The sequence below is a fragment of the Harpia harpyja genome, chromosome 1 (genome assembly GCF_026419915.1).
Source record: "Harpia harpyja isolate bHarHar1 chromosome 1, bHarHar1 primary haplotype, whole genome shotgun sequence".
Taxonomy (NCBI): domain Eukaryota; kingdom Metazoa; phylum Chordata; class Aves; order Accipitriformes; family Accipitridae; genus Harpia; species Harpia harpyja.
Window position 1 is genome coordinate 64,946,965 of NC_068940.1, and position 18,273 is coordinate 64,965,237.

At 37.7% G+C, this 18,273-nt stretch overlaps 1 protein-coding gene across 7 annotated transcripts in view; it reads left to right on the forward strand.

Annotated features, from left to right (window-relative positions):
- SLC4A7 (solute carrier family 4 member 7) overlaps positions 1-18,273 on the forward strand; it is a 98,078-nt gene that overhangs the window by 11,094 nt on the left and 68,711 nt on the right. For 2 of the 7 annotated variants that reach the window (XM_052797690.1, XM_052797660.1), the window contains exon 1: positions 15,982-16,157. The exons of the other annotated variants lie outside the window; for them this stretch is intronic. In XM_052797690.1, coding sequence (XP_052653650.1) covers positions 16,122-16,157 — 36 coding nt within the window. In that variant the 5' untranslated portion in view covers positions 15,982-16,121. Of the gene's footprint in view, positions 1-15,981; positions 16,158-18,273 lie in introns of those variants that run through there. 7 annotated transcript variants of the gene reach the window in all.

Consider the following 18,273-nt stretch of genomic DNA (forward strand, 5'->3'; position numbering starts at 1 on the left):
AACTTGTTGCAAGTGGAAACACTACAGCTTCGGTCTATGTTCTAGGAATTACTGTCTTCACCTCTGTCTCTTTTATAGAGGGGGTTTTAATTGAATAATGTTACTGGTGCTTACTAGTGCTAGATAAAACTAGAGTATCTTCTTTCCTAGTTGCTCCCCAGAAAGAACACTTAAAAGAAGGAATCCTTCTGTGGGTCCTCTAACTTGTGAAGTCAAAGAACTGATTGCAAGCTCTTTAATTAGCATTCTAAACAATAAGGTAGGATTATTTAGACTACTGCTAGATTTATTGCTTCTTTATTTCTATTTAAAAAAAAGCTATTGGAAAGATTGTATTTAAACTACTGCTAGTTTTAGGCTAGTGATTTTTTTGCTTTTTTTTTTCCTTTGGCTTGTACAGCACTATTGTGAGGATATACTATTATGTAAGCGCATGTTTCTTTAACATGTCAAACATATTTCCAGACAGACTTCGTGTACGAAAAAGGAAATGAGAAACTTCTTGGTGAATAGCCACAGTTGGTGTTACTGTTGGTGGTAAATTCTTCATTTTGTTTGTCAGATGACTATACCCTACCAGTCATGCATTTTAAAACTGTTCATATAAAGACAAACAGATAGCATCTGATAATTATTATGACTCATTTAAGGAAGTGATAAAACCCAAGAATAGCAGAGATCCTTTCCTTTTTCAGCTTGATTTTTATTAACATTGTTGCACTAGCCTGCCCTTGAGAGATATCAAAAAGGAAATTAAGGAGGCAGGTACTCTTGTAGTTAATATTTGGATGAATTGCAGATAATTAGATAATGATAGGATGGAGAGACATGTTTCAGCTTAGAAATTAAGTGTACAAAACCAGTTATTGGACAGTTTTAATTTTAGATTGTAAATACAAGCAAATTTATTAAAGCTTTTCTAACTGATTTTTGTGGAAATTCTTGAGTTTTTAAAACTGCTGAAGTATGCCAATCAAAAGGGGAAGAATATCAACCAGGTGTTTTTGTTGTTGGCATCAGTGTTGCTATCCATTACCTGCCTTAACTGCTGATGCTATATAAAATGCTTGCAATTACTTTACATTTTTTTAGAAACGTAACCAGAGTTTATTTTCAAAGTATTTTGTAGTATACTTTGCTAGATTGACTTTGCTTGCTTTTACTGAAATATGTAAGTGTATATGATTCTGTGTATGGTAAGGATAAATATTCCTGGGTCTTGTTTTATACGCAGGTGCTCTAGATAGAGCTTCACCTGAGGAAGATAAGTTTATTGATGTTGAGAGTATTTTTCCTTAAAGTCAATAGAATGAACATTTATTTTTCAACTAAATAAAATTATAGATTCAAGCCTTCAGAACAGGGGACTCAAAAAAGGTTAAATATCTGATCCCCAAGAAAGAAAACAAATTAAATAGGGGTAGGTTGCTAGCTTAATTTTTTTTCTTTTAATGCAACAGCTGTTCACCAAATGAATTTGTTTGACATGATTAAAAACTGCTTGTCAAACAAAACATTTTGTTTGACATGATTAAATGTACTTAAATTATGGTCCACTTATAGACACAAATACATGCCAATTGTTTATGACTTTTGTATAGTGCAGATGTGCTTGGTAGGTAGCCTGTTGGCTTATAGTTAAGGAAGAAGATGGCCGTATTCTGTTGAGTGAAGACAGTGTTAGTCTGAGGCTTTTAATTCTTGAGCATGAGTAAGTTGCCTTTTCTATGAAGAAGACACAAATGAAAGGCAAAATATAAATAGGGAGCTGAAGAAATTTCATATGCTCAAGGCCAAAGAATATACCTACTACTTGTATTCTGTCCTTTGAATGGACAGAACCTTTTGAAAAGACAGGCAAACAAGAGAGTTTAGTGTGCTTTTCTCATTGGTGATGGGGCTGACTTACTGTAACTCATCTGGTATGTGGGATTTTAGCTAATCGTAATACAGCAAATAACTTGTAATATGCTGCTTTGTTAAATGAGGTGACTAATTTATCTCCGTCACATTCAGTGGTTTGTTGTATGACTGGGTATTTACTATGTTTGCATTTATGGTAGCCCAGGCTGGGTGTCTGATGATTATAAACTTCCGGATCCTGGAGGCAATGTAAAGTTGAGAATTTGCATGTTAAAACAGTAGTTCTCAAACCAGGTGTACTTTTCCAGGTCATATTCCATATGCTTCAATGTGTACAAGGGGTGTGCACTTACCTGCTAGTCCGTATCAACTCTATAGCTGTGTTTCTTTGGGGAAGGAGTGGGGGAGTAGGTCTACACTTTAAAAACTATATTATGGATTAATGCATTCACAAATAATTAACTGCAGCTTCTTGGCAAAAGACTTATTTTTCTTTGGCTATCCTTGGAAGAAATCTGTAGGGCTTGATGACCACTGGTTAGATAATTAAGTTTCAAGCAGCTAAGGATGTAATCTTGCCTGTTGCTGTAAGAGGTTGCTGCAGAATACTTTGAGTTGAAATTACAGCTGGTGCCTATTTTGAGCAAAGTCGCCAGTGTTCACTTCCAGGTACCAGGGGAGGTCGTAGCCAAGAGGTGAACTTGGTGACATTGAAGGCACCAGGGAACCGGCAAAATATATCTGTTTTCAGAAATAGCTTCTAGGCAATGGGGGCAGCATCTTCAAACCAGAGGTTTAAGTTCATTTTGGAGGCTGCAGAGGTGGCAAGAGCTGGGGAGAGACCTGGACGATGGCAGTACAGCTGTCAGGGCTGGAAATGGTGCTGTGGAAGCTGTTAAGAGCCCAAGGGGATTGCGGCTGGGCAAGGCAACGGAGAGTGTTTGTATGCGTGCTTGTTTCTGGAAATGTAAGCGTACAACATGCGTGAGTCTCTACGTAGAGTAAAGAATACATACCTCCAAGATGGCATGTTGGCTTCTGTGTTATGACTTGTATTACTGCTCTTTCTTGTCAAGCTCAGAGGATCAATTGTAAGTTTGTGGTGATACATCACGAGACTGTAAATAGTTTCGTGTATTATGGCCACATTATGATATGGAGAACTTGTTTCTTGCTTCAGTTGTCTCATGGTATAAAACAGGCTCTTGGGTGAAGGCGGAAGAGAATTTCCTTTCCTGTCTTGAGGGTTACTAAAAAAAGAAAATCCAAATGCCATGAATGGATACAATGTGCTGTACAATTTAATGAGATCTGAACAATGGCTCTTTATTGGTGAATGGATTGTTCACGTGTATGTGTGTATTTATCTTTAAGATGTACTAAATTTGAATGGAAGAAGGTATATATTGTTACAGAAAAGTAAGGAATGGACACGTTCTTATTTTTGAGAACTGGTCTCCTGTAGGGCTGTATATCAAAATAATTTTGTGTTGTGCAAGTCTAATATTTCACTAACAGATCATTGATAAACATATTTTAAGTCCAGTAGTATTCCTGAAGTGAAGTATAGGACAGAGAAGAGGAGACTAATCTGGGAACTGGTTTCAACCTCCTCTTGCTTGTATAGGAATCATTAAGGTAAGATAATGATCAAGAAAGTGGCTTGTTATGAGGAGTGGTACAGGGCGAAGGGGAGCTTTGTGGTGTCCTTCTGTAGGCTCTGTGGCCAAGGTAATTCCATGGGAATTCATGTGTAACAGCAAGCAACAGAGGTGAGTTTTAGGTATGACTTGCCAAGGCTGCTGTTCTCCCCTTTCCCCTTTAGTTTTGTTTTCCAACTTGGTTGTAAAGTATGCAATGCTTATCTTTGTTAGAAGGAGCTTTACTTGACTTTTATCCTTAACCTCATCTGTTGACAGATGACCTCAAAGGAATTGGATAATCACCGAGTGCCCTGTTCTGTGTGAGCAGTGAGTCCATATTCCTGTGACGTGGAAGGATTCCCCTGGGATGTCTGCTATAAAAAATGTGTTTTGTGACTCTGAAAAATTGGTGTGCTTTCTGCACATACCTGCAAAGATTGACAGTGACTTGTACGGCGGCATTGGAGAGAAGTTTCTCTTGGTGGCTGTAGACAAGTGCCCCCTCTGTTGAAGTGAGAAAGAGAGCATTTGCAACTCTACAATACTTCTGTGTTTCATATACTGCATCTTATGTAACTAAACACTGAGTTCCTTCTAAGTAGTGTAATGGCACCTTTCCTCATGTTACTGTGCTAGCAGTTCAACTTTGGCATGAATTGCTGACGTCCAAGTGAAGTGTGTTCCTTGTTCCTTTTGATGAATGTAATTTTAAAGTGTGGCTTCTCTTTAATCACTAGACAGAGACCCACAGCAGCTTTCCAGTGTATTAATTCTGGGCAGATAGTAATGAAAACTGAACTGTAAATGATGTCCTGGATGTGACTGTATTTTTTTTGAAGTTTGGTTCTCCCTGCCTTGTGGTATTTGTATTACTGAAGAAAGTGCTTCTAAACCCCTTAGGTTGCAAGAAGGCAGCTTTGTTAGAAGCACCAGAAATTGAAGAACTTCTAAAATTAATCCTGTTTCCACTGTGATACACATAGTGATCATGCTTTGAGACAGTCATCAGCAGTAATTTTGCATCACCAGTGTGGACAAAAGTTTCAAAATAAGTTATATGCTTTATATTCTATCTGATAGGTCAGTAATCCTATATCAATCAAAGTCATAGAAAATTCAAACCCGAAAACTAACTCTTTGTTGGAAGTGAAAGAGAGTCTTAAGCAAGCTCATGTAGTGTTAAAGGAGCAAAGCTCTTGGTGCAGTTGATCATAGAACTCTCTGTAGATGAGAAGGTTGGTCTTTAAGTGTCCTCTGCTGATTATGTAAGTTAATGTGTTAAACTTACTTGTAGCAAGTAGTTTGACAGAAGTCTTATTAGTGGGAATAATGGTTTATGTCAAAGTGGTTCAGAGACTAGATGTAATGAGACAGCCAGAATTACTTGCTTTAAACTGAATAATTGGATGTGGTTCTGTCATGGTATTCTAAGACCCCACTTGAGCAACAAGCAAGTCTTCTTTCATCATAGAAAGTGCCACCTAGCATACAGCTACAGCACAACAGAGAAGTTTAGGATTGAGTACAGGGCAATTTGTCTTCCCTTGCAACTGAAGGCTGAGTGAGGTTTCTGGTTTTAAATACTCACTGGTGAATTTTTTTTTTTTTTAAGTCTCTGTTACTGTAATAGAGAGTGCCTGTAATTCAAGGCCTGCTCATGATGTGTTTGTAAAGAAGTGGTCCCTGATTGTCAAGGCAATATAGCATAGGAGAGTTATGTTCATGGCATCTTAGATCATGTGTTAGTATTATCCTGTTATGAATGGTAGCTCCTTCAGGGGCTTCCTGATTTAGAATAGGTAGACTTTTCCTCTGTAGTTCCATAAATTTCCAAAAAAAGCAGAGGCTTTTTTTGTGGTGTGTCTTTATTGCTTTTTGTTAATGAAATCTTGGTGAAGAGCATAGTGTTTGAAAAATTGTATTTGAATCGATGCTTCAGAATTAATGTAAAATGTTAAGGATATTCCACTTCAGTAGTGTAAGCACTGATGTGTCTCCATTAGAATCATAGAAATCACAGAGTCATTTAGGATGGAAAAGACCTTTAAGATCATTAAGTCCAACCATAAATGTTTGTGCTTTCCATTAAGATGCATTATTTGACAGTTGTATTGATAACATTAGTAAAAAGGACTTGAGTCAAGTTAGTGCGCAACACCTAGGAAATACATGAATAGTTACCTGAAATATTTTTTGTTCTTATTGAGAAAGCTTAGCTATGTAATACAATAGTGCTTTAAATTAGTGTCAATAAGTACATAGAGCTATTGAAATAGGAACATTATTATTTAAGGAAAAAGAAAAGGGGTGAGTTTCAGGAAACCATTGGTGAACTCTCTCTTCCACCACCCTCTTCCTCCATCCGTCGTCTTATGAAGTGTTAGACTGTGAATGCTGCTAACAGCATCTTTCAAACCTGCGTGCCTATCTTTGTCTCTAATACTACTTAATTATTTTAGAACTTTTAGAAATATGGGTTTATCTTGTAAATTCAAATTAAGACCCAGAGTAGAAGTGAAGCCTGCTGACACAGTGGTTCCAAAAGTCTGGTATTGTGGTACAGTTCCTTTGTTGTGGAATGTGTTCGCGATAATACTGTTTAGGAGAGTATGCGTGTTTATGAATGTGTATAAGTTGCTAATAACATTACGTGTTACCAAAAATCCAGTTACATTATGGAATTAGTCAAAAGTGGAAACAAGCTTCAAATACATAGAATAAACTTTTCTTTAGGCTGCTTTCATTGTTTCATTTCCTAAAAAGTAAGTGTAAATATGCATTGCTTTTTGTTCAACATACTTCTTTAACAGGTTGGTATTTGAGTATGCAGCTTGATTATTTTCTTCAATAGAAAAGGCTCGAAGTACCATAAGAATAGAGAGCATGATGGTTGTGCTCTGTACTATTGTACAATAGCTTCCTTTCTGAGATTATCAGAATTGCATGTTTTTTTCCAAGTTACGTAGCTTGTATGACTAAATTTCAAGTGTTTAAGCATTACGACATCAGGGGTCTGAAAAAAAGTAAGTTATTTTCACTCATATATCTAAATAACTTGCCCATGAGTGAAAATTTAGCATCAATAGCAGCATCAGCATATACAAGTGATTTTTGAAGTGGACTGCTTTCAGGTTCCCCCCTAGTGTCCTGGTATGAAGGTTGTAATTCTAAACTGAACTACAGTTCAGTCTTTAGTGGGAGAGCTTCCTTTTGGCACAGTTGTTCTCTCCCAGTGAGAAAGGGGTACATTACCCTTTCTTTGAGAACCTGACAGTGTACAGAGACCTCAGACAACATAAACAGCTTTTAGTAGACAGTTGACCTAGTTATAAATATTTTAAAATACCAATTTATTTCTCTTATTATGCTTGAATGATTTTGCTTTTTTATATATATATTAAACAATGCTTCTGCTTGTATTGATTTTGATAATCAAAAATAAAAACATTTAAATTTTAAAGACAGATCTTTTGGAAACCTCAGTTTTTGAGGAAGTCTGTAAGAGGTTGTTAAAATCAGATATGAAATTATTGCTTTTATTTAAATTAATTACATCTCAGTCAAAAGCTCTGACATTTATGTTAAGATCACCAAAAGCTGTATGTCACACTGCCCCAAATACAAAATTTTATTCAAATTTCAATAAAAAGGTACTGTTTTCTACCAAAGTTGAGTGCCTTATTGTCATTCAGATACGATCTCATTTGATTAAGGTTAGAGCGCAGTATAAGCCAGGTTGATTCTGTTCTGTACATAGCAGATTTTTACAGCATGCTGTTCAGTGATACTTTTCCAGCCTGGTTTACAGGCAGTTGATTTTTTCTGTAGAGTCAGTCCTGTGAAGAAATCTGAGAATAATTGCAAATAATTTGGTGAATAGGTTAATTTCTCTGTGTGCGCTCTGACTTAAGCTTAGTAACACTGGAAAAAAAGCGATGGATATGCTTATAATATGCATATGATCTAGGCAAATGAAAACTTTCTCATTAGAAACATCGGGAGTTGCCTAGAGGACAAGTATATTCAAATTCTTCCTGTTCGAATATTTCTTTACACGTTGCTTTTGGCTATAGGTGGGAAAGTTTCAGTATTACTGCTCTTAACTGTTGTTACTCATATATCTCATATTTCATCTTTCAGATTATCTCCTGTATAAGTTTGAGGTGGAAAACAGTCTTTTGGAATCGTGGAATGGTGAAAGCTTGGTTTGGTTGCTAAAAGCCTTCTAGTGAAGATGGTCTTCCCCCCAGAAAACCCTAAACATTTAAAGTTGTATTAATGCGTATGTGATTAAGAGATCTGATTGCAGAAATTTGTTTGATATAGTAACACATCCCCAGGGCTGTAAGCTGTAGTTGTTCCTATTTTACATGTCACAGTAAAAGCAAGTCTTGGCTTATGTGTAAATGGCTTCTCTACAGGTTTGATAGTATCAGAAAGACATTCTGGAGGCTTGGTTTCGAAATAGTTAGAAACCTCATGGATTTTTTTTTTTTCTTTATTTCCCCTTATCTGATGTTTGTAGAAAATTCATTTGGCTGCCATATGCAGTTGCCATTGTCTAGATCAACTCTTGCATTTTTTTCAGCGTTTAAAAATTCCCTACTAGCTGTGAAAACCTGAATTACAAATGTTAAGATGAAGTTCTTGTAGCCATCGGGTGTATCATATTGCTGGAAGGTCTTTTGCTTAGGTCTCCCGTCTGGATGATATATTTTATCTATTTGTCTTAATGTTTGGTTTACTATGTATTTGACTCAGTATTTTAGTTTTCTGTCTGTTAATGGGATCAATTATGTTTGTAAGGACATCCTAAAGCTATAGAATGAATCTCTTTTCAAGCTCAGGCAGAGAATGCAGGAGGAGAGTTTGTATCTTGGGGCATAACTTGATATATTGAAGCCAGCTTTAGAGTTCCTGGGGCTGGTCAAAATTGCCATGGTTGCATCTCAGGGAACATGGGTCTGATGTAAGCTTACTCTGCAAGTTCAAATTTGCCTTACAAGAAAATCATGGCAGTAGAATTTTTATGGGTAGACTTTATACAAGGCTAGATAATTGTCTGTCTTCCAGAAGTCATTGTGAAAGTCAAAAGCCTGTCTAAATTCCCTGTTCTGCATGGTCTAATTTCAATTAAAATCAGTCTTTCCTTGAGCTTGTATTTGTGCTACTGGATGGCAGTATACAGATTAAGCTGCATAGAACTGTGGTCTAACTGTGGCTATATTGGGAAGACAGGTAACTTCTGCTGCTTATTCCAAAATGATTAATAATGCCTCTGTATTGTTTGGGTAACCCTTTCAGAGAGCACCCTTTTTAGTAGTTGTTGGCTGGTTAGAACTCCCATGCCAACTCAAACGTTAATGCTCTCTAAAGTAGAGATTTCCAAGTGTTTGTTAAACAAATCAAGAGTATCTAGTTTGCCTGCTCTGTGTTGGATGCACTCAACTTTTTTTACTAAATAGCCCCTCAAGTCTTAAGTTTACAGTAAGAGTCCTACAGTATTAGTTTTTCTTCTTCACAAGAGAAGTGTGTGCATCTTTCTTAGAAGTACTATGTTGTAGGTTGTCTTTTATGTAGTTATTCACAAAAGGAAAAGTTGTAATAAATTTCAGTAGTTGTTCTTGAGACAAAGGATGTAGTAGCTACAAAAGAGGTAGGTTTTCTGTTTTGGCTAATTTTTAGATCTCTGTCAGATTTTTCCCCTTGTGTTTTGTAAATTGAACTTTCCTGTAAAATATATACCATGTACAATGGCATGCACAAATCTGTTGTGGCAGAAACAGCACCTTACTTTTAAACTGACTTCTCCCAGAGCCTCCTAGTCAGACAGAGCAAAACCATTACATTTCTTAGTACATCAGAAAACCAGCTGCTTTCTCTCTTTAAACAGAAACAAAAGGAGCTCAGCTGTATAGCTTTAAATGATGTTAGACAAGGCAATTAAGAAATAGAGGTGGATCCCCTAGTAAATGTCCCTTCAATGATCCTTCCAAAGGATCTTAGGCTCTCTCCTAGAAGTTTAAAGTTCTGACGGTTTTTTGTCTAGCAACATCTTCTCTTACAAAGGTTATTTCAGACTTCTAAGATACTCTGTTATGCTTTAGAATTGCAGGAGGAAAATGGAAGAAATTTTGGCAAGAAAGTACACTTCTTAAGATATGGCTTCATGCTAAGGCTGAGATAGACTAATTAGTTCCTGGTCTCTGAAGGAGAGGTGTCATTCCCCCTTTGTCCTGTCTCCTTTCCCATAAGCTGATTCAACTTGTGAAGCTGACAAAAAACCAAACAAAAACCTCAAAAAAACACCCAACGAACCAAACCAAAACCTGTCAGGGTTAGTCTTCTGAAATGAATGTTAACTGAGTTACATGTTTACTCTGTGATGAGGAAAGCATCACATCTAATGTAGGGTAAGGATGTTACAATGTCTAGTCAAAATACTGTGAGAAGAAGGGAGTGTGGCATGAATGGTATCTCTCCGTTTTTCCAAGCTGTTAATTTTACCCAAGCTGGGATGTGAAGCTACAGCATTGAAGTGTGCCTCCACTGCAGTCCCAGTCAGTCTCGGCTCGAATTGCCCTGTGGTCCTGCCCTTCCTGCTCTGGGCTCAGCGATCTCACCTGCTCTGTGCACTGCCTGTGCCTCACGGGTAGTGAGTGGCATCAGAGCTGAAGTGGCAAAATATTGTCACCGTAATTTTATTGCCGGATCGGTTTCCTGATCCAGTATGTTGTTGGTTCAGGTGATTGCCAGCACTAGCACAAAAACAGGAATCGCAGCTTTCTGTTACTCTCTGCCTTATTAATAAAATACATGTGGATTGCTGGAACTTATTTTTTTGGTAGTTGTGAATTTATCATGGTAGAGGCTTGCTAATACACTGGTAACTAGTTGACATTCAGCATGTAACAGTGGTAATAGTCTGACTGGTATTCATGATAAATGTAGATTTCAGATGTCCTGAAGTTACTCAGCATAACTTGGGAGATGTGATTTGTGGAATGTATTTTGTATTAAAGTAATCTGCAGACAACAACACCTGAATCCTGTATGTTACACCACTTGCAAAGTCAAAAATTTATGATGAAATCCTGCCATTGTTCAAATTGCAGTGGTCATGAGCAGGCTCGGAGTTTTACTTCCATTCTGCCTGCCTTGTTTTTAAGAAGAAATGTTGTGGGTCAGCGGAGTGCTGATACCTCCCACTGTATCAGTCCTGCTACTGATGTTGGAAACATTGCCTTGCCTTCCTGTTATAGTTTGCTGAGCTTTGATTTGTAGGTGGTAATTTTGTTCACTGTAAGAATAAATGTGGTGTCAGTAAATTGTTACACAGATACTTGATTTGACTGGGATGCAGTTATATGAATAGAGGAAAATTTGAGAGACAAGGAGAGCTGAAGGTGAAGAGTTAAGCCTTGAATTCATGTGAATTGGTGAGATTCATGACCTTTCACTTTTCTATGAAGAGAAAGACATGTAGGTGAATAATCATTCCAAAATTGAAAGAGTCAATTTTTTATTTATTAGCTGCGATGTTTGGTGTTCTTGTCAAGGAACTGTTCTGTGTGGGTGTAGCTTGGTTTGGTTGTATTTGGAGAGTCTGTCCTAACTGGATAATTGGATAATTTGATGACTCTTCTCCCCCTTCTTTTTTCTTCCTGAGGATCTGCTGTCACAGAAAGGCTTTTGTGTGCCTGTACTTCAAATAATGTCAGTACAAAACAGATAAAATTCTCTGCCCCATATTATGCTGCTTCATATCTAGACTCATCAGCTGTTCACTTCTGTGCTGTCTATTATTCTAGGAGATGACTGTTTAATATTTGTACAAGTGATTGTAGAGCATTTAAACATATGGCCTTGGTTAGGTGGCCTTAATAGTGTTGAAACAGCCCTGGTTTATAGTTCTTGTGAACTTGCACAGTGATCTAAGAATTCTTTAGATAAAGGAAAATTAGAATATCTCAAAAATGCTGCCAGAATGCCTGGAGATTAATTTATGTAAAAGCAAGCAATGGCGGATGTGTTGTAGTTGTAAAGTGAGTAGCTTTGAATTTAGAAAGCATCCTCATTCTTTGGCCAAAAAAAAAACCCCAACCCAACCCCAAAACCCAATAAATAAATCACACCCCCCCCCCCCCAGCCTAGCTCAATGCCATTTGCATGGTGACCACACGCTCATACATGTTGAAGTGAAATTTTTGGTAGTGTTCTGTTTGAACATGGGTGAATTTCTTCCATCTGTCTCTACTGAGGGATGTTTTTGAGTCCAGAAATAAGTAAAGTACTCTAAAACTTCACATATATCTTTGGTTTTCCTGCTTTATCGATGTATCCAAATCAGGAGTGCCGGTAGATTAATGATGTACTCTATACAAGAGAGTACATAGTAATCTTGCTGTTGATGCTGATTCAGGTTACACATTTCAGTGGTATCCTCTCTAGAGAGTAAGTACGCAGCTCTCGGAATGAGGTGTAATTGTGTAATGTCAGGAGGGCTCAAATTAGTTATCTGCCTCATGCTCGCTCTCAGGATCTCGGTGGCTTGTGACAGCTGTCCTGCAATGTGCTGAGAAACCCAGGAGTCCACTACTGGGACAATACACCAGAGAATATCTGCACAGAATACATCTATGTGGTTTTTTCCCCCCCCCCCCTTTTTTTTTTCTCCTTTCCTTTTTCTTTTTTTGGAAACACTCAGTTCCATGCGTACGTGCCGATACAAACTGAAGCAAGCTGAAGCGTGCTATGCAGATGTAGCTCGTGGGAACTGGCTGTTGGGTGGAAATACACTTGTAGGCAGTCAAACTCTTGGTTTTTATGGATGGTTTTATTTCATTAAATGATGAGCCACTGCCTACGAAGGTTTCTGTGTTCCTTTGCTAAGGGAATAACATCTCCTTAGAGGAATAGCTTATATTTTTAATTTATGTGTAATAGAAAACTTGTAGGAAGCTGTCTGTTCTTCTTAATATGAGTTACTAGGTTCCCATTTAATAAGAAGCTGAACAAAACCATCTGTACTGGTATTTGGCATACTAATACTGGACAGTTTGTGTCATACAACTTGCTCCTGCATCACCTTAATTCCTTAGCACCTTGCCTCCCTTCCTGACTCCCCTGTGACCTGCTCCCCCCACCCCCTGTGCCCCAATCCAAAATAAAGCCTCATTTGGAAGTACTGTCTTATTGTCTCATGGGTATTTCTTGGTTTTTTTAATATTATTTTCTAGAGAAAGGTGCTTTGAGTATGATAGATGCTGTCCTTTCAGATACATGAAGAAAGGTGGCAGTGAACTGTGTTGGTTTTTTTGGGCTGCAATGTTAGAAAAGATTGTCGTGTTAATTTTGTATAATTTGTTCATATAAGGAAGGAAGGGTTGAGTTTGGATTATGGTAACTCTCCCTCCCCATCCCGCAAAACAGGATTTTAAAGTATCAATAGAAATCTCGTACCAGATCTACCAATTTACAGGGCTAGATGTGTGGGTATGTCAGTATGGCCCCTTTGTAAGAAAACGAGCGCTCAGTTTCTTTGTGCTCCTGTCTAGCTAGGTCTGTTAGCGCTGGGCTTGAGCTCATGTGGGAAGTCCTGCTGAGAGCACAGACCTGCCCACTGCAGCTACTTTAAATAAAAATATGCTTGCATCCTGCTGTCTCGGAATGGCAGATGAAGCACAGCTCTGCCTGCTAGAGGCTCTGCAGACCCTGCAATAAGGCAGTTTACAGCCACCTCATGCTAGACTGGGATCATAATTGCTCTCTCATTTTAAGAGCAAAAAAAAAAAAAAAAAAAAAGGATTGGAAAGAAGAGCTTGTGGCTGTAGTAGTATATACAGCTTGGTGGTGTGTTAACGCTAGTGTTGCTGTAAGATGCGATAGGGGATATTTTTACAGATTGATCCAGAAACTAGTCATAACAAGTGACATGAAAATTACTCTTCTAATCCATTGTAAACGTTTCTGCATTCCACCCCATGGTTAACAGAAGTTTTGGAATTAGTCCAATTTAGTTGATTTTGAGGGAATTTTTAATGGAAGCCCATACTACTTACAAGGAAATCATGGACTGTATATCGCCTGTGAAAAGATTAAAAGTTTTGCAAAGAGCTAAGAGCTCAGATGAAATCTTTCTTTTCTGTCTGGAGAATAGATACATTTTTTTTGGACCCATCTTTCCAAAAAAGTGCTTTTATAGCTGGAGATAAGCGCAAATAAGTGGAACTTGAAGGTGTATAAAAGTAAAAATTAAGAAGGAACAATTGATGGAAAAAGTGTGTTTCATGATAGCTACTTATGTTTCTTCTTCTTTTTTTTTTAAAAAAAAAACAACCTTCATACACTTCTGCAGCATCAAGCATATGGTTGAAATATTGCTGCAGCACAAATAGTTGTGCTCTGAGTTCTCACAGTGTTGTCACCGAACATGTTCAAGGATGTGATAATTTTGAATATATTTGCATACAGTTTGTTTTAGAATACTTCTGTAGTTAAGCATGTTGAGACAGTTGCAGTTTGAAGTTGCTGTGTTGTTCTCCAGCTAATGCAAAGCTTTTCCCTGGTATTTATTCTTAGGTAAGAGCAGACATTTATCCACGAAGTATTTTGGTATGGGACTTGAAAGACAAAAAACTTCCATCTGTTTGAAAAAAAACTTGTTTATATTTTAGAATGTTGGATTTTTCAGCTTGGCTCTACATGCGCATGTTCTCTGCTTTCTATTTTTTTTTTTTTTTTTTTTAAATGAATAAAGCCTCTGAGTGTTTTTTTTGTTCCAAGACTGACTATTAACTAGGAATTGGTTGACTACAGACTAGAAAGAGATTTCAATAAACTGCTTCAGAGATGGTTTTTTTGTTTGCTTGTTTTTAAGGTTTCCAAATCAAGTAAGTATTCTTTCCAAAACTTATAAAATAAAAAAATCAAAGGTGTGATTTCCACAGCGGCACCCCACCCTGGCCCCCCTGCCACCCCCGCATTCTATCCCAAAGGAATAGACAGCCTCTTCCCCCTTCACACACACACACAGAGCCTACACAAACCAACTATTTGTACTTTTAGAAATCGAAGTACTTCTAGTACAGATTTATGCTAAGGAAGACTGCGTTAAAGTGTAGGAGAGCCACCAGAACACAGTTCAGCATAGCTGTTGCAGTCTTCATCTGAGTAGCTGAAGAACTGTATGAATCTGTGCTCTGCATTATGAAAAGAATAGGTTTGGTTTAAGATGCTCAGTTGAGAAGAGATCACTAAGAGTTAGGGTACCTGATATTTTTGTTTAACTTTGTTCTTCTTATATGAATCATTTGGTTTATGATCATTTACATACAGCAACAGGGAGGCCTTCAATAGCTTGGAAGTGAAAAGATTCACGCACGCATTAGGGTGAACATCTATTTGCAGAATGGAAACAAACTACTTTTAAACTCACTTGTCATCACTATCTGAGAATACTTTTATTAGCCTATGGTTAGAGAATTTTCTGGACTGAGAAAGGCAATGAGGGGAATCGAATGTGGTCTTCTGATTTCTGAACTGCTAGGTGATAAATACCATCTTCACAGTTGCACAGTATGTTTCTTTGGCTGGTGGTGTTTGCCCCAAGTTTATGAACAGTACACTATTGGTTTTGTTTTGTCCAAGTCGTTCGTTCGTTTGTTGGTTGGGGTGGCACCAGTCCAGCTTCATTACTAGAGTTCTCATCATCCAAGAAGTAGGAATGAAAGAAGAAACAAGAAGCAAGGCAGTGTCATGTCATGAAGGTTAAGTTATGGATAACGCCTTAAAGAGCCAGTTCTCCTATGCGTTCTATGATGGGACAAGGAGATTAAGGTATGTCAGTTAGAAGGGGGGGAAGAGTGAAATGAAGCTCTGAATTTGATCTGCTACAGTGGAGGCGGCATTTTTCTAAGGCTGTCTTAAGCAAGGAAAAAGTATAGCTACTCATATCATACCTGAAACAGAGAGTCATCTTATGCTAGCAGGATACATGAAATTAATTGCAGGTAACAGCATGGCTTTTTTACTTCAACAGGAAAAAAAATAAACGAGGATTTTTTAGGAAGCCCTCATTTATTTTGCTGAAGAAGAATATATGGCTTATGTCATATTGCTTATTCCTACTTTGGAATGAGTATTCAGTGAAAGGTCGATAATACAGCTATAAACACACTTAGCAGATGTTTGACTTCTGGGTTGTTCTGTTCTGGGACCCGAGGTACAAATGTGCTTTCATTTTGTAGTGCTAATGAAGTCTTGGATCAGAGCAAAAATATAACCTTGGAGCTGTTCTTAGCTGCTGTTGATGCAGAAAATGTTAAGTCTTGAATTCTGAGTTCCTTTTTTGGTATTCTCTGAGCTGGAGGAATTGAAGGCATGCCATCTTGCCCATTCTGCTCTTGTTCGACCCTGCGGTAGCTGTAATCAGTGGCCTGGGAGATGAGAGACTGGCGAGGGAGCCATTGGCTGCAGGGCTGGGGAGCGATTTCCCGGAGTACATCTGTGTCAAGCAGAGTGAGCTAAAGCAGTCATGTATGCGCAGTCTCTGATCTCTTGGGAGGTTCATTACAGGGTCTTGTACAAGGGCATTCTCCGCTTCTGCACATCAGCATGGAAGGAGCTCGTCCAGGGAAGAAAATGCAACCTGTATGTAAATAGCAGCTGTATAACTTAATAATGGTTCGAACATGCTTTGATGCAAGTGGCATTTAGCAACTGTGTCTCGAAGTGGTGTGCTACCTTAGACTCACTAGTTGTGGAAGAATTTTTTGAAAGATCTGGTGATGGAAATAATACTTGAAGTAGGGATTTCTGTATTGGGAAGGTATTTTCTGTGCAGTTAGAATTGCTTAATCATAGTAACTGGCTCAATTCAGAAAGAAAATGTGCTTTTAAAATCATGAGAGTATACTACCAGATTTTTGAGAGGGGTTGAGTGTGTTTGGGTTTTGTTGATTTTATTTTTTTTTCCCCTTTTGCATTATTTTGAGTCAGCTTTTCTTAATTTAAAGGTTATCAGCTGTGGCTTTGAGTAATCCTGTGCAAGTATAGCAGGGAAGTTTCTGGTAAAGAATCGTGAACAATCAATAGACTTTCATTTTGACAAAAAAAAAAAAGGTGAACTTAATGAGCTGTGTAACTGAGGTAGAATGATCATGGAGATAGTGTTTTCTTCAGACTTCAGTGGCATAGCTACAAAACTCTGTGTGTGTGGATTTCTACAATGAAGCAGTGAACTCTAGTATTAGTGTTAGAAGCTATTGCTTAGCTCTTGTATGGGTAGTCTTGATCACTGCCATTTAACTGCAGTGCAGTGTGTAACAGGGATTGTTACTTTAGAGTTCCCTGGAAACTAAAATCTATGGGATGGAATTTTCCTAAGTCGTGACGTTTTTAAGACCCCTGAATTGTTTTATATAAATTTTGTAAGAGGACCACTAAACTGTCTATTTCCTTGTGTGAGCATAACAAGTAAGAGTTTCATTTAAATGCATCTGACTGCAGTGGTCTTGTTTGTTAGGGTCTCTGTAGTACAGTGATAGATTTTTGATTTTCATTGTAGTGCTACTTTCAGCTCTGGACACAGAACTGTGTCAGGCATGCATATGCCTAGAAGACTAGGCAAAGATCTGAGGTGACTAGTTACAAAGATTCTACTACTTCTGTTTTTTCTAACTGTAATTTTAGAAATTGAAGTGAATGGTGCTATGAATTTTTTTGAATGAAATTTAGTGCTGTGAGGCAGTGATAAAATGCAACTTTGTAAAATGACTACTATGATGTTAGATACGCAACTTGATATCTTGTGTTGGATTGGTGACATTATTTGCCAACTATGCATGGTGGTAAATTTTATGGCTTGCAGAACAGTCAGGTTGAATTCAAGTGGGCTTCTAATTTTAATTGAATATTCTCTTGCATTTTAGTCATGCCTTAATATTAATCAAGCCATCCTGTTTTCCTGTGTTCATTCTAACGCAATTTTTTTTGACAAATTGCTGTGGTGTGCTATGGTTGATGGCCAGTCACTACTGTGACCAGTACCAGTCTCTTCATGCTTCCTTTTCTTTCTGCTTTTTTCTCCCAATTTAATTTTGTGTTCTGATTAACACAAGCACTTTGTGTTTACTGTTGAAAGACTAGTGTCTGATTTGTCTGGGACATGGCTTGTCTTGCAGGTTGTGGCGCTCAGTGTGACAGTGGCCAGAGTAATGCCTGCTAGAACCACTGAAATAAAATTATTTATAAACATTAGATGTTCAACTGTGCAGGAAGCAAAACATTAACATGTTTAGAACTGCTTTTTTCCAAGTGTAGTGGGTTGTTTTTCTGTTGTTGTGTGGTGTGGTTTTTTGTTTTGTTTGGGGTTTTTGTTTGTTTGTTTTGGTTTTTTTGAAAGCAGCACACATACGTGTCTTTCTTTACTGTCTTCCACATACAGTTTTGGAAAAGTAAAAGTAAAATGCAAATTCTGGAGAGTCTTATTGAAGTCTGTTGGTGTCTATTGGACATGCTCGTCCAAACAGGGTTTGTATAGCTCCTGTGTTTTTTCTAAGTCTTCTAGAAGCAGATTGGTCAGATGTATTTAGTAGGGTAAAGCTGAGCAGTTAATTAGAGGATTAGTGGGCTAGAAGAACTTCTCTAACCTCTTTCATTATAGCTATGGTCTTACTGAAATCTAAGCATCAGACCTTCCTGTGAGGCTCTAAGTATTGCTTTGATTAGGAAGGATCTTTATTTACATGTGAGGATAGTTGTGTAA